The 17,170-nt window shown below is 46.1% G+C and overlaps 1 protein-coding gene across 6 annotated transcripts in view; it reads left to right on the top strand.

Moving 5' to 3' along the window:
* Positions 1-15,549, top strand: part of LOC117609629 (zinc finger protein castor homolog 1) — a 69,797-nt gene extending 54,248 nt beyond the window's left edge. For 2 of the 6 annotated variants that reach the window (XM_076688929.1, XM_034336216.2), the window contains exons 7-11: positions 10,337-10,915; positions 11,066-12,823; positions 13,212-13,310; positions 13,452-14,373; positions 14,457-15,549. In XM_076688929.1, coding sequence (XP_076545044.1) covers positions 10,337-10,915; positions 11,066-12,823; positions 13,212-13,310; positions 13,452-14,373; positions 14,457-14,961 — 3,863 coding nt within the window. In that variant the 3' untranslated portion in view covers positions 14,962-15,549. The remainder of the gene's footprint in view (positions 1-10,336; positions 10,916-11,065; positions 12,824-13,211; positions 13,311-13,451; positions 14,374-14,456) is intronic. The other 4 variants (XM_034336219.2, XM_034336217.2, XM_034336220.2 and 1 more) reach the window with 4 other exon arrangements.
* The last annotated feature ends 1,621 nt before the right edge of the window (positions 15,550-17,170 follow it).

The following is a 17,170-nucleotide window of genomic DNA, read 5'->3' as shown; positions in this document are numbered from 1 at the left end:
AATGTGTTTCTTCTGAAGATTTGCCGATAGCATCGATGCCCAGAGAAGAGGCTTAGGGTCCAGCGGGCGCCGCGCGCTAAAAGAACAGGACAGGAGGAGGATCCTCGCGAGGGGGAGAGCGAAAAATTAGGGACGGCATTCCGTCTGTGTACCGATGCATTTCGGTGACCGTTGAACGACCGTGGACGTTCCTTTTAATGCGATCGCGATTCCGCGAGCGGTAAGAAATTAATAAAAAGTTGAGGAACGATAAATTAGGCCGGCGACGAGACGGCGCGAGAAGCATCGAGCGGGAGGAGCGCTGAAAGGACGACGAACGCCGCGGAAAGAATACCGGAGATAGAAGAGAAGGGAACGGACGGATAGTTTCACGACATCCCATAAGCCGGACTAATCGAATGGCGATAATAAATTTCAAATATAAACGATACAATTTCGGACACGTCTTTCCAGCGAGTTTTTTTACCTTCATCGACGATTAACGTGGACAGAAATAACATAAGGGATATAATCGAGCCGATGACTAAAGTGTTCTTCATTGAAAATAAATGAAGAAACAATTGTAGAGCTGAAATTTCTGGCGCGCAATAATAGCAACATCGTCGATCGAATCGTACAGTATGTTTCGAATGGTTGAATGCTATAAAAAATCAGTCGAAAGGCCAGTTTCAAGGTTCGCAATTAGAAGGATCGATTAGTTAATCGGCGCGACGCGCCACGCCGGGGGCGATAAAATGGTATTCTTGGCGGGCGAAAAATCGCGAAACGTCGGCCAGGAAAAAACGGGGACGGAGAAAATCGAGGCGAAGCGTAGGAGAAGAAGAAAACCGGGGAGGGGGGGAGGGGGAGGGTTAGAGGGTTTGATCGAGCAACGATGGATTCCTGAGTTTCGAGGACGGCATGCGATTGCCAATCGTTGTTTCCCGATACAAAGACGATCGGGGCCAATCGGGCCGCCAACAAACATTGCGGCATTCGCACTTCGTTTCGCAATTCCCTTTTCGAACTCGTCACTTTTATTGCCAGATATTCTAGCTCTCGTTACCACTCGTTATCCCTCTCCTCTCTGGCCTGGTCTCGCGTTAATTATAGCGAACGGAGAGGAAAATAAAAATAAAACAACGTTTCTTTTTCGTTCTTCGAACGATAAACTGTTCGTTCGTCTATCTTGCACGATTCTTGCAAGATTTTCCGGACAACTCGATCCGAGTTAACCCTTTAACCTGATCCAATCGATCAAAGTTCGAACCTGTTCGTTAGCCGTTCCATCCCTATTGCTAGCCATCGTTCATCGATCCTCTAATAACGAGGGAAAGAGCGAAAGAAAATTTACAACGTCTAAATCGCGCAGCAAATCATAGTAAAAATGAAATTCGCTTTGGAAAGCATAGGGTGTATTCCTCGGTGAAATTATTCGCGTCTCGAGGCGTCGGGTAAGAATTCAACGCGAGATTTCCATTCGCAATCAATCGACAGACGTATCATTACGTTCGCGTTTCTCCTTTTGCCAAACCTTTTCTGTGGCTGCTCTCGGATCGCAGCCGTTTAATTACATACTTAAATATTTATACGCGCGGGAATATAAATCGAATCGATTCATAAAAGGCGAGCCAGCGGGCGAACGTGGCCCAGGGAAACAAGACCATCCGACGAAGGACCGCGATCCTCTTTCGATCCTCTTGCTCGTGAAAAAAGAAAAAAGAAAAGAAAGGAGAAAGAGAGACGGTTTCAAGATCTTTCTTCCTCTTGGTTGGCTGCTCTATTAATTAGCTCGCGGCAGCTTGCTCCACTCTGTTAATTTACTCGGAGGGGGCGCATTTTATTTTTCGTACGGGCCTGAACGTCGTCGATCCTCGCTCGGGCTCCTCAATCCGGCTCTATTAATTAGCCGGGGCCCTTTTTTCCTCCTGGTCAGCCCCGTAAGAGCCGTCGAATCCCGTCAGGAAAAAGGGAACCCCGTACAGGAGAAAAAGAATGCGCGCGGCCAAACAGCGTCCGTCTCGAATTCCAGAATCACCGGAAAGGGAGAAGAAATATTCCGGTTTCGAGCAAAACGATCTTTTGCCGATCTTGGCGTTTCGCGAATCTGCCGCGTATATTCGTTGGAACTTGAAACTCGAACGATCCTCCTTGGCCACGGGGTCGATTGTTATTCAGACTGTTTCGTAACCCGTGGGATCCTCTTCTTTCGCTACGCGACTACTTTTAATTGCCATTCATACTTTGAAAGTCCCACTTTCGTTTCGTTAAAATTCACGAAACGTTCGAAGGGTTTTTTCTTTTTTCAAGGGAGAGTCAGAAATCGAGGTTAAATACACCACGCGTCGTTTGAAGCGGAGATATAGGTGGATTCATTCGAAAAGGGGCGATTTGTCAAACACTTTAACAGCTGCCGCACGCCGACAGCATTATGGAGAGGAGTGTATTATCGATTTTCACGAAGTAATTCAGACGCCATGCTCGTCCAGCCACGCGGAAAGCGCTTAATCCAGAAACCCTTCGAACAGTTTTGCACACGTTAAACCGCATAAAACGTGAAGTCTCCAGGAACACCTACGGGTTCTGGGATTTCAATTTACAATTTTCCTACAGAAAAATATTACCTTTTACGTATATTTATGCATCTGCGCGTCCCTGCTTTCTTGGCCAATTGTCATATCTTCGCGGCGACGATTCTTCTTCCCGTCCTTTCTGGATCGTTTTCTTCTTTTTCCTGGGAAAAAGGGTCGCCAGAAATATACGGAATATCCACGAGTGCGCTGTCGGCCGGCATCCGGTTGACTATTTCGAGAATATAATCGCGAAAGGAGAGGAAAAGGGACCGGAGGATCGCGAAATCCGCTCGAGAAGAGGGAAAAGGGGTAACGAAGAAAAATCTCTCGACGCTTTTGCGTTATAACAACTCGTCGTGAACCCTCGATGACAGACCAACTACCGGGAAACCAGTTTCCTACTAGGCGCTATAAAATACGTAATTAGATTTCCATGGAAAATAGTAGAGCAGCGTTTTAACGTCTTCTTTTCAGTTCGACAGGGTCAAGTTTCTGTTCGACCGCGATCTGTTCGCAAGTTGTCCGAATTTCCGGTCGGAGGGCGCGTCGTTCGAGGAAGCAACCCCGTAAATCAATTTCCTCGGACGGTGGAGAAAATCAGAGAAAGCGTGGCGTCGTGTCGCTAATAAATCGAGCTTTCTTCCCGGCTTTAAAATCCGCGTCTCGTCCTCCGGTTCGCCATAAGTCGCTTAAAGCCGTTGCTCTTCGGCGCTTTAGTAATTCGAGTTAGCCGTTCAAGCAGACCCTGTTGCTTTCTCTCTCTTCCTCTCCCGCTCCTCTGTTATTTCGCGCTTGGCGAAAAGCGAGAAAAAGGAAGAACGTCGTCGCATCGTCGGTGGAAACGACCCAAGCACAGGACCGAGACCAAGACCATGAAGAGCCCGCCGATTGTTTTAGCCCTAGGCCAAACTAAAACGGCCAGAGAAATCCGGAGGGTCAGGGCCGTGGTGCTTTTGGGTGCTTGAACAGGGTGCGGGAGGAGGATACCCTTACACCACTTTCGATCACCTCGATTTTCATTAGGAAATTTCAAATTCAATTGACGACAATTAACGACAATTACATTTGAGTAAGGTAATAATGTTCGTAGATGAAATGAAAATTTCCTACCTACAGAGCAACGATACGCTACTGTTGGTCGATTTTGAAAGAGGTTCGCGAAGAATCGATCCTCTGTTTTCCCTCGTGTTTTTCCCCTCCTCTTGTCGCTTCTTTCTCTCTTTCTGTTTCTTCTCTTATACGAAGACGTGCCAAATCATGCGAGTGGAATCGGAGAAATTTAAAAAATATTCTAAATTTAATTACACCGGCGACCCTCGGTCTTTCGAAATCGTTCGAGCTGCCAATGGCTGGTTGAAAAATAGCCGATCGACGAGCCTCTAGCGGGGTGGCATTTGCATCGTTGAAAAAAGGGGAAGAAGAGAGAAACGCTTGAAAGCACTTAACTCTATCCTGATTGAAAAGAAAAACGAAGAATTCCTATGAATTTCTTCGGGGAAGAGAAATTTCAAAACCGTTTCGAAAGTAAGAAACGTTTAGTTAAGATTAAAAGCGATCGGACAAACGTAGCAGTACGATCGAATTAAAAAAACGAGGAGAAAGAAGAACGAACCGAGCAATGAAGAGGTCAACGAGAGCCCCAATTTCAATTTCTCTTTCCCACGGCTGTTCAACGTCGAATCAACTCGACGACTCCATATTTCACTCAATAACAACGTCATCAAAGTGTCCACGAATTAGATCTCTATAAAATTCAATAGAAAAACACTCGTCAAATCTGATCGCACACTTAAAATAGAAGAATTCTCAGGATCGAAATCCTTCTTGTTTCCTTTAAACTCTGTCAACGCATTTTCTTCTTCGTTGTACACTTTAAAATTCGTTAGATATTCGGTGCGCTCTTTGAAAACTCTCTCACCATAGTTCACCCTTGAGAACTCTTATCCACCCCTTCTACGCGTACATTCGCAACCCCTCTTATCCGCACATTCGTGTTCTTAATATCCTTACAATTCAGAGCATCGCAATTACACTTTGCTTTTTCCAAGTGTTTTTTTAATCCATTCTATATTAATTCGAAAACGATTTCATTTTGAGCTCTTCAGAATTTCGACGCTTTAAAGTATAAAGTTTCACGTCATCGAGTCGCATATAAGACTTAACGCGTAATCACTCTTGCTAGTGTTGGTAGGATATTCACGTGCCCCCTAACATTTGAAAATGCAGGCGAAAGGATTTTTTAGTTTCAAAGGAAAGGCCACCCTTTCGCCGGTGTTTCTAGCGATGCAGGGGCAAATTGAGTTGGAGCGAAAACACGCGTACTACTTATCGCCGTGTCCCCCGAATTCGCCCCCGTTCGTTCTACCACCCCAATTCAGCTCTTACGTGGGACGCGTAAACTTTTCACGAAGGGTGAATTGTGCGCGCGATTGTAATATCGGTCGATTCGTGTGTGAGCGTATCCTCCTACCCCTTCGAAATTCGAACCGATATACGCATACGTGCTCACCCCCTCTCCGCCACCTTTATTCCCGAAAATAAACAGAATCGAACCCTTTCTAAAAATTCAAACAGCCAGAAGAAGGGAGCCTGCCTCCTCGCTCACCCCTTTTTTGTTCGCCTTTCGAAAAAGCTCGCCGCTAGACAAGGAACCGCGCGAAGGAAGGAAAAAAAAAAATAGTAGCCACGGATCGACGATCCGCTGTCAAAACAAGGAAATCCGATGCCCCCGAAGTAATCGGTACACCCTGATTTTTCATTCAACGAATTTTTCCGGGGTGAGGATGCGGCCCGTCGTCGAAAGGGGTGACCTTCCAGAAAATTGATCGGCAATAAAACACAGTCGCGGTGAAATATTGAACGATCGATTGCTCTGTGTTTACGGAAACACGATACGGTACATAGGCTAGTCAATTCTCATGGGATCAAGGGTGCGATGATTAATCAGTCGAAGTATCATTAAGGATACATTTGCTTTTTATTATTTCCCATGAAAATTGCGTTTCAGCTTTTTCTCTGTGTAAACGAGTCCATCCACCCTCGTGTAATCTCAGCAATTATACGCGAAATCAGAGGGAACGTTTTAGCTCGCAAGATCGTCATTGCGTTAATAGAATTACTTAAGGCGATAATTGGCAGAACGAGCTGAAACCGGTGGCCCAGCAGTGTTCAAACTTTTGCGATCAATCTCGAATTACCGAGAAGCGCACTCTCCAAAGAGACATTGTGCTTTTTTTTTGCGCACGGATCTGGTCTTGAACGAAGATTCATGACAATATGCGTTGGGCGGTGAGTTCCAAAGTTCTACAAAGTTCCATGTAACCCGTGCTGATTTACGAGATCGCGTGTCCGATAACTTTCAAATATTCCCCGACAGCGAGTGGCTGTTAGGCTTAACAAGGCAGTTCGACGAGTGCGTAACGAGCGAGGACTATTATTAAGTGCACAGCCACGCTTCTATCGATGCCCGCTGGCGTTTCTGTCTCCCTGTTCAGTCCACGATCAGATCCACCCTTTATTTCTTTGAAAAAAAAAAAAAAAAGATTCGCATTTTCGACCCTCGGATAAGTCTTTGCTTATCGTGGAAAGAAATCAGCACTTAACTCGTCGAGTGGCACAGTGGAAACGTCCGTGCATAGTCAGACACGCATACCGCTTCGAAAAGTACAAAATTTCTATTCACCTCTATATGACGACGAGATAAATTTTCATTTCGCAGTCAGTAGTATAGGAACCGGTTCGGTCCGTTCGGTCAATAATTTCGGAAATCATTGTTCTCCGATATTCCACCGAGAGGTTTCCCCTCGTTAAATTGAACACGGCCGCCATAAGTAAGAGCAGAACGAGAGGGGGTTCCGAGCCACGACGCCGTGAAAAGAAGGGGGTGCGTAGAAAGGAGTCGGTAAGAGTGGTGGTTGACACTAAGTAGTATGTCCGTAATAGTAGGCCGAAAAATCCATACGTCCGAGGGTAGGCTAGATTCAAATGAAAAATAAAAAAATTGTTTCCGCGCCTCGCCAGAGGGGTAAAACGATACCAGCTATACGCGACATTAATGAATGTGCCTTTACAAACAGCAGAAAGAGAGAAAGAGAGAAAGAGAGAAAGAGAGAGGGAGAGAGGAGCGCGTAGCACGTGGCTCGATTGCTTTAACGACCGTTTGTACGCGCGCTCCTTCCTTCACGCACGCTGCGACTCACGAAAGCCTTCGATTCGCATCGTACTCGTTTCTCCGATGAATAATCTCGTTTTTCCAATACCGCGAATTAATTTATACTTATAAGTATAGATTTTAATGAATCAAACGCGAAACGCGTCGAATCCTCGCGATATTCGCGGTTGCAGTTTGGCGAATCCACGGATATCAGGATCGGTCGCTCTATAAATACCTGTCCATAAATCTGGCGGGTAAGGCGGCTCGTAATAATTAGGAGAAACGAATAGACAAAGGCGAGAATAATTCTATCGGCAGAACGCGAAGGGGAGGCTCGTAAATTCGAGAGTTTCGAGAACGGTTCAGGTGGAATCTCTGGAAAGCTCTTCCCTAAAGAAGGAATCGCGTTAATTATAATGGCAGTTTATTTTAGTCGTTCTCGTGAGCTGCAACGAGGAAGATGGGAAAGAAGAAGAACGGAAACTACGGCATGGAGAAGAAGGTGCTAAACGGACGGCACCGAGAGAAACGGGACAGTAGAATGGCGACCATAACGTAATTTTGACAGAAATAACGTCGGCCTGCTCGCTGAGAGACAATAAGTTCGCGACACTCTCTCTTGCCGAGGATCTTAGAATAGTTTAGTGTCCGCTTCGTATCTTCTTCTCTCCCTCGTCGTTCAGCTTTCCCTCTTTCTTCGATGTTCCACCTTCAATCTGTTCGCTTTTGCTTGACCCTCTTGGCGCCACGATTTTCATGGTTGCGACCAGATTCACGATTACACCGTATACGGTCGCTACCGAATAAATCTTCGTTTCGAAGAAATTTCTATATTTAATATAAAGGGTTAAGAATATCGAAGGACCGAAAGGCACCGTCTCTATTCTGGCTCATTAAATCGCATCTGGCCGGTTGCTTCTTTGGTCGGAGCCGTTTTTCCGGAAACAATGTTGTGACGAGGGCCGTCGAAAAAAGGGGTAAAGAGGTCGAGGAAAGAGGGGTGGCTGCCCGTTGGGAATTTTTTTTGTCGGTATTTAGGCCCTCTCGAGGGAGAGAAAAAAGGAAGGAAAAGGTTCAATGGACCCTTGGTGACTGGGCGCGGAACAGACTGCGACGCAGTGGCCACTTGATGCATTATCCAAACATACGATTTTATAAGTTAGGTCCTATTTTAGCCTGCTGAACGACTCGTGCTTAATTATTCGTACGTAGATTGTTCGAACGGTTGACATTTGACATGCGAAATATCTTTTGTTACCATACTTTATTGTTACTCATTTTTTCTTTGGGCAAATGAAAAGCGAATAAACTTTAGCGGAGTATCGTCGAACGATTCTATTATAAGATAGTAGGCGATTGTAAAGTTGCGTGAAGATGGTGCTTGCTGGAGGATTTCGCAGAGAGCACACACAGGCCACGCGTATAAAGGGTTATTCAGTTAAGGCCTGAACGGATTAAATGATAAAAAAAGGAAGGAGAACCGGCACGGCGCGCTGAAATACGGGGCCTTCTTTTCAGGATCGGGCTTTTTGAAAATTTTAAACTCCCCAAGCAAGGCCCGGGTTTTCATCCGCAGCCGGATCAACCTCTCCCTCCAACGTGCCAGTTTCAAGAACTACGAATAAAAGGGTTCAGCTTGAAAGCCGTGCACTGGGCAGGGGTAGGGCGAGAAAGAGAGGGGGTCCCGGTGCGTGTCGTCCCGTGAATTTCTCATATTTTTTAAGATTTGTCCCCCCAACTTCTGTCACGTTTCTCGTATTCTTCGTTCGCTTTACAACGTGGGTGGCATTTTTTTTTTTTTTTCTTTGCCATCCTTCATTCGAAAGATCGATCGAAACGGTCGGGATTAAGAATAGAATGATTTTAATGAAAAGCTTCAATGCAATCAGTGGCGTGCAATTTGCCGGAAATATGCATCATTGTATCTTTTAACGAGAACCAAGGCCAGGTTCCGTTCGACACTCGTGCCACCACCGTTTTGGCACGCTTCCTGCGATGCGAGCCGCATAATTAGGCGTCAACAAAATGTCTGACATTCTCGGATACGAAAGAAGAATCACAACCTATCGAGACGTTTCTTCTCGATATTTTATTTATTCATGATTAATAAAATAGATGAAGAATAGCCTTGACCCTCCGACACGACTCTGTTTCCTTCGTAACGAGCGATACCACGAAGAAAATGATCGTAAATTCACGTGGCCCATAGTTGGTCGGAAGGTGATTCTAACGAGCGACACAAAACACGCAGCTGCGTTGCATAATTACTGCACCGGAGGATAGATTAATAGTCATAACCGAACCGTTACGCAACAATGCGCCAGAAATTACATTCCCGGTTCAGTTAAACCGGATAATTAATTTAAACATCCAGAACGAATCGTGAATTTCACAATTTCGTTATTTCGAACCTGGTGCTATTTCTTTCGGAAGCAATTGTTAAAATGACGAGTGACGGCGTAGATTGAAAAATTTCTTACAGTTTAGGAACATAATACAGCCGAAGCATAATGGCTGTTTCTCCCTCGCAACCTTTACCATTTCGTCTTTTCCTTTGGTCGTTCGTTTTTGTTTCGTTTCTCCGGCACGAGAGAACCCTTCTTCTCTTTCGCGTACACACGTGCGCATAAAACTTCGCCGGTACCTATCCCCTCCATACTCGGCCAAGGGGGAACCCCTAAGAGAAATATTCGACAATTTTTAAACTCGTTTCTGAACGCATTCAAACGTGCACAGTCGACAAGTAGGAATTTCTTGGAATCAACCGGAGCCCTTGGGTAGGGCGTACACCAAACGTGGAACGTGGTTTCCGGCCACCACGGACGGGGGGTATGCTATATATTCTTCCCTTGCTTCTACGTTTCGCCGCTGTTTGCGAAATTTCTTCGCATAAACGCGTTTCTATTTCAACCCGATCGATTTGAAATCTATAACACGTTTGCAAACCTCTTACAGACTTTGAAATAATATTACTAGCTATCGATGGACAGGTATTAAAACGAATAATAATCATTTATCAATAATTTTGATTTATTTTACGAATCGCTTTACATTTTGGAGAGTAAAGAAGTTTCTTTTTTCCTGCGATTGGTACCATTTCCATCATGGAATTCCCCTCTTTGTTCGAAGTTTACAATGCGCCGTAGGTAACCAGTTTTCCGAACGTCCAAAAGCGCACGGGTCGACGAACGGTGAACTCGTAACTCTCGATGCATGTATCGGGTAATTGTTCTAGCAAAAGTGTCGTTGAACTTGTTCTACAGCGGGTAAAGTCGTTTGCCAAAGCAGAGTTCTTCTTTGCAACGACAGAATGCTTCCTTACCAACCTTTGTTCCGTTCGAATCGTAGAAAGTTCTCTTGACGATCGAGATTGTCGAAGAGATCGACAACAATCTTATCGAAGCAATGTTTAATTTTAAATTCGAACGTTCTGTACCTTAATCAAATTATTTATCATCATCGTTCACGATTATTCTCTTCTATATTTAAATAACGGTTTGCTTCTGACATTTTCGAAATGGTGTAACCTTGGTGTAAGATCGTTAGGATGAAGCCAGGATTGACCCGGCTCCGTCGTTCGAGGGTTGAAATCACGGAACGAGCGTCATTTCTTTCTGGTTTCTGATTTCAGCGTTACTGAGACAAAGCATGTCTCCGGTTGCGGACACCTTGATCGGTAGCTCGAAAAGCTCCGTGTCACAGCCTATAATCGATTACTCCCGATACGTGAGGAGGTACTCGTCGGGTCAAGAATGCGGTAGCTCGTATTGTAAGGAGCTCGGTTGCAGAGAACATTTTCACTGTTTGGATTGCAGTGGTAGGGTGTTTGTGAAAAAAGAAGAAATGATCAGGCATTTCAAGTGGCACAAAAAGAGGGACGAATCTTTGCAGCACGGCTTCATGAGGTACTCGCCGACGGATGATTGCTCGGAGAGGCATCCGGGTCGTGCATGCCCGCACAATAGAAAACAGACCCACTACCACTGTATCCATGAGAATTGCGATAAGGTTTACATATCGACGTCGGACGTGCAGATGCACGCCAACTATCATCGCAAGGATTCGGCTATCATTCAGGAAGGTTTCCAGAGATTCCGCGCGACCGAGAGCTGTGCTACCGATCACTGTCCCTTCGCTGGTCAACGGACTACGCACTTCCATTGTCGGCGACCTGGCTGCCGGTTCACCTTTAAAAACAAGGCTGACATGGGTAAAGAGATGCTTGCATTTTTCTGCCTAGAAATTCTAGCACTGTTCTATTATCTATGAAACAAAAAAAACTTTGCTCCTTTTTCGACTGCGATACGCGCGTTCCCTCTTCTCTTCACTGACGCGTCCCTTTCGCGTCTTCTTGTTCCAGACAAACACAAATCGTATCATATCAAAGACGAGCAGTTGTCCCGCGACGGATTCAAGAAGTTCATGAAGTCCGAGGCGTGCCCCTTCGAGCAGTGTCGTTTCTCTCGGGTATGCAATCACATTCACTGCATACGACCACACTGTAGCTACGTTCTTCATTCTTCCGGTCAGCTGTTCTCCCACAAACGGAAACACGAACGGCACGAGTCCGAGCTGGCTTACAGAAAGTACAAACAAATCAGCGCGGTCGGTGGAATACGACCTTCCGGTTCCTGGCCACCGGACGACGTCGGTGCCCAGAATCTTTCTCTAAGTCTGAACGGTGAAAGCTCGAACGAAGACAGAGGCTCGCCGTCTTATTACTCGTTCGACGATTCCTTCCAAAGCGGAAGCGATCTCGCGATGGATCTAACCGCACCCACCACCACCACCACCACAGTCAGCGCCAGTGGTAGCTCCACCGTGACCATTGAACAACCGCAACTTCAACAGCCACAGCAACATCAACACCAACACCAGCAGCAGCAGCAACAGCAACAGCAACAGCAACAGCAACAGCAACAGCAACAACAGAGTCAACAACTCACCGCCACGGAATTGGCCTATTTGGTACCTGCGACAGGTGATTGTCCTTGTCATCTGGGCAGGGAACATCATCATTGCGGTCTGGATCGTTGCGGGACAGCGTTAAAGGACCCTCGCGAAGTGAGAGAGCATTTGAGAGAGCACGAGACTCAGGAACGAATCACGGACGCCTTCTTCGAGGAGGGTGGTTGCGACGATAATTGTCCGTACGCCGACAAAGAGAAACATTATCATTGCAATTGGGAAAACTGTCGCGAGGTAATTCTCTCCACCGACAAACCCTTTCGTCGTCTTCAACATTACAAAATTCACGAGTACAGCAGACAATTGAACCTCTCGTGCTCCTCCCACGCCTTGTCCTCCGACGTGACGTTGACCCACCTGACGAACATCGATGCCATGTTCAGGCGGAAGAGAGGCAGACCACCGAAAAATCGGGTGATAGAGATCTGGTCCGGTGGTGATCCAACCACGCATACACACGATTCCCCGCAGGCCATCTTTACCAGCTTCAAACTACCAAAACCTCAGACGCCGAATCTGACGGTGAATCCGATGACGGAGGATCGAGAGGGAAGCGTCTCGCCGTCCAACAGCCTCGGGGAAGCTGACGGATTCTCGACCTATAATCCTGATGGATGCCCGGATCCGGCTTGCGTTCTACGATCCAGCAGGCATCATCATTGTTCGCAGCCAAGGTGTCACTTCTCTACCGATAGACCCGATCAATTGCTGATGCACAGCAAAGACTTTCACGATAACGTCGACATACCGCCGGGCTTTGCCTTCTTCGATAAGATGGTAGATTGTCGACTGGCCGGTTGTCACAGTAATCGCGTTAATCGGCATTTCCACTGTACCAGACCAAACTGCGGCTACTCGTTCGTCAGATACTCGACCATGGCGATGCACGAGAAACAGCACGCTGGTCACACCGATGCCGTTGGGGGCCAGGAATCCTTCTCTAACCACGAGTCTCACACGCAAGTCCAACCGGCGATTATACAGGAAACGAAGCCGAGGATTCAGGTGAAGAATCCTGCTGAACTTATCGAGAAACCCGAAGACAGCAACAACTTGACCGTTACCGGCCCCGCCGCCGACATGGAGAATAGATCGATGATGGAGGAGAAAGAAGCAGAGATACCCAGTCCGGATGGCAACAAGACTACCGGTAAGCTCGAATCTTCCGTGGACACGAACCAGTGCACCTCTGTACATACAGTATTGTTTCCATAGGTTTTCTTTCGTAGTTACTCGAGATGTTACACACAAACGTGTCACTCAGTTGATGCATGTGTTTTATTTTGCACGTACACGCACCACGATTGTATTATACATTGCATCGGCATTGATCCTTGATCCTTTCGACGTTTCGATCACGGTACGCGTCGAAAGGATCGAACAAGCCAATATTCTTATTTTCTATTTTCTTTTATTTATTTATTTATTTTTTTTATTGTTACGGTTTGTTCTTTGCGTTTGATGTATCTATTGTACAAGGTGGTTGTAATCATAGTGGGTATATTTGAAGTGTTGGTTGTTTGGTTGATTGTTGCTAGTGGTGAGGGCGGCAGGCACCTATTATCCGGTCAGCGGACCGCCAAGTGAACCCGCACTTCCGGGCGTCGTGCTATCCATGCGAACTTCCGTGCACCAAGGTTCGTGTCTCTTTCGACGAGCAAATTTTCTTGCCTTGAAATGTGTTCTCTTTAGTTATCTCGGTAAAACTCGTCACGATTCGCGTGCTCCCGTTAACCCGTTCGCGCCCATCGACTTAAGACGAACGATTTCCATTGCAGAATCTCCGGTTCTTCCATCCACAAGTTCGGCCTCGCCGCACACCTTGTACGGACCGGAGCAAAGCTGTAGCAGACCGTTCTGTAAACTGAAACGCAAGAATCATTATCACTGTAACGCGTGCAATCAAGCGTTCTCCGAGTTGGACCGACTGGTGGCTCACATAGCTAAACACTCGACAGGTGCCATTCTTAGTCAACAGCAACACGAGCTGGCTAGTCAGCCACCTAATCAGCTGCAGCACGATTATCTGGCACAGTTGTCGCAGAAGCACGACTTCATGGCGCAGAACGCACAAATGGCCCAGAACATTCAGAACTTTCAAAATCAGATGCAACGTCAGATGCAGCAAACTCTCGGTCAGATGAGCCAACAGACCCAAGCGAAGGAGGTGAAAATGGAACCTGCGAGGTGCGGCTCGGACGTTGGCGTGCAAAATGTACCGAACGTGAAAAGGGAGCCTAGCGAACTGATCAGGGACGAGGGGGGTAACAATTCGGTGATGGACAGCAACGAAAACGGTCAATTGTCTCAACCGGGTATAGCGGCGAACGTTCAGCAATCCCCTGTCCCTACCAGCTTCGAGCTGGACCTTAGCCACGGATTTCATTTTCCTAGCCCAGCCGTAATGGCCGCTATGAATCAGCAGATCGCTTTAATGAATCAAGCCCTGCCACCCTTCCTCCAGCATGGCGGCATGTACACAGGTGGACCAGGGCTGATGTTCGCGCCCGGTCTACCTCCGACCAACTTTCTACCTCCTGCCAGAGACGAGAATCCTTTGGCTTCTCTGGCCGCGAACCTGAACTTGAACAAGAGATCCTTGTCTCCGCCGGACAGTAACTCACCCGAGGCGAAGAAACAGAGGCTTCATCACTCGATGCGGATGCTGAAGGACGAACCTGTACCCGAGGGATACGTTAGGTTTGCATCCTATTATCATTTCTATCTCCAGCTTGAAAGTCTCACTTATCGTTAGCGCAACGTTGTCTTCGTTAATGTTTCAGGTTCCGATTCAACGAGGACTGCAGGTATCCCCACTGTGGTTACAGGGAACACCAGACCCATTTCCATTGCATGCGACAAGACTGCGGCTACTCGTTCTGCGACAAGACGCGTTTCGTCCAGCACACGGCCAGACACGAGCGGCTAGACACCCTGATGGGTGGTGATTTTCAACAATACAGGGCTAACGTCCCTTGCGGTCGGGCTCAGTGCGCGTACACGTCCTCGTTAGGCTCGATGCAGAACAAAGCGTCGCACTTTCATTGTTTAAAGTGCGACTTTGTCTGTACAGATACGAACAAGGTGGTCGCTCACAGGCGGCAACACGCGAAATTGGACAGCATCGCTGCGGCAGGCTTTCAAAAATTCACCCCCAGTCAACCTTGCGGTGGCGTTCAGTGCCAGCATTCCGGTAAACAGACGCATTATCATTGTCTGCAATGTCAATACGCTGTGCTCGGTTTGGCACAAATGTCCGCCCACAAGTATCGACACATGGACACATAACGACGTACAGATAAGTTGAAGGGTATTCGAGAAAGATACAATTGACTCTGGTCCCCGTGTAGACATTCCCTGAAGACTTCTTCAGCCGCCCTCGATGGCTCTAGACAAATAATATGAGCCAAAGAAGAGGAAACGGCCGGCTGCTGGATCCGATATCGATGAATTTTGGATCGCACAGATGTAATCTGATCAAGGACTGACGAATATAAAAGACAATTTCATTGATGCTCCCTCTGTATAGACATTCCCTGACGGAATTGCTAGGCGATTGTCGATGGACTCGCGATGCGAACGTTTCCACGACCAGCTGGATGATTAGGAGCAGCCCAATCGAGGCCTAGTCATTAATCTTCAGCCGTGTTCTCGACCAGAAGGAATCGATAGCTTGCTCGGCGTTCTCGTATGGGCCGAAACAACAACCATATCGATCGATGCATCGATGACTTCGTACTTACGAGAGAAAAAAAGAGAGAAAGAAAGAGAGAGAGAGAGAGAGAGAGAGAGAGAGAGAAGTATTTATTATAATTGATCGACGATTGATCTCGGAAGATCGAAAACCTGAAGGAATAGCGCGATCATTCTCGAATCGTTTAACGAGAACGAGAAGAAGACGAAGGATGAACTTGGCGTAGAACCGTAGACAATAAGACGGACGACAAGTCTATCGTATAGCTTTAGCGCGAAGATAAAAGACAAACTATAATATTTAATAGAAGAAAAAGACCTTGTACATTTCCTTTCCCTCTTTTCCTTTATCCCTTCTTTTTTCTATTTGTCTTCTCTTTATTTTCTTCTTTTTTTTTTTTTCTAGTATCGTTCGTGTACCCTCCGCGTGGTGCAAAAGTAGTCGTCGCGACGACTTAGATCCTAAACTAGATAGTTAATATATTATGTACAGAGGAGAAAAAGAACTGACACGAGAGAGAACAAGATCGAACGGAATCGCTCCGGTTCGTGAAAAAAATGATTTAATCGAGAGGACAATGAAACTTTTTGCTGTAAACGAGTCCTAGATGAGAAAGAGTCATCGCCAGCAAGCAAAGGCAAGTCAAAATGAAAAAGATAATCGTGCTTACGTGTGACAGCGTGTCTAGTCCATTGCATCATCGATGATTTAACGAGATAAACTAGGATATAGTCTGTCGTTGCCACGACAAATTGATATCGGATCGATTCCTGATGAACCTTCAACCGGTTCACGATCAACGATCCATTCATCGACGATGCAATGATTTTTTTTCTACGATCATCCATAATCTTTTGTTTTCTATTTTTTTTTTCTTCTTTTTCTTTTTATTATTCATGAGTTCCCTCTCTCTCTTGGGCTCACAGACGAGAGTTCATCGATCAGACGTATCGTAACGAATCGTACTAAAGATTATACGCTTTCAAGGAGGGTACGCGGTTTCTTCGTTAATCGTATTTACAGAACAGTATTGATAAAATAAAAACCGAGAGTTAACAAAAAAGACTGCCATCCGAGAGGAGACAGAGCGAACAGACATTTCGCTTTCGGGCAACCGTTGCTTGCTGGACAGAAGATGGACGTTTTGTGAAATGAAAAATGTACACACGAGACACGGTAACGAATGAACGCATGCGTCACGAACGAGATAGGGTCGACGACGATACGATTTTCTATCATTTTATTTCTGTGCGATTAGGGACTGTTCGATTGCCTTCGATTCTTCGATAATTTTAACTACTTAACATGCATCGTTTTCAGTGAAGGTTTCACGGTAAATAAATTGGCAATAATTTTCTTAATCGTAACGTCTTTGGCATCGACGAATAGCATGATCTACCGAAAAAAAAAAAAAAAACAGAAAAGACAAGAAGATTACAATTAACCATGTAGCTATTAGAGCATTAGATGTGTGCGTGGGTGTGTTGGGTGACACGCTAGGGTGCCTTTAGAGTTTCTCCCCGAACTTGTAGGACCGTGCCTTAGCAGCGATAATGAAAACTAGCAACGAACGATAAAAAATACCGACGTAAAAGCGATCTTAGGATGTTAGTGCCTTAACGGAGCCCATAGGTAGTTGAATGAAACTAGCAAACATCCTCTCTGGAAGTATATTATATTTAAAAACACCATAAAAGACGTGGAAACATTCTGTTGTCTTATTACATTCGTGGTTTCTAAGATAATGTAGTCTCTTCGTAGTTTTATAAAATTTCTACCAGTTGATTGAGTCGAAATCGATCC

Source organism: Osmia lignaria, chromosome 7 (genome assembly GCF_051020975.1).
Source record: "Osmia lignaria lignaria isolate PbOS001 chromosome 7, iyOsmLign1, whole genome shotgun sequence".
NCBI lineage: Eukaryota > Metazoa > Arthropoda > Insecta > Hymenoptera > Megachilidae > Osmia > Osmia lignaria.
This window is presented reverse-complemented; position numbering and strand designations above follow the sequence as displayed.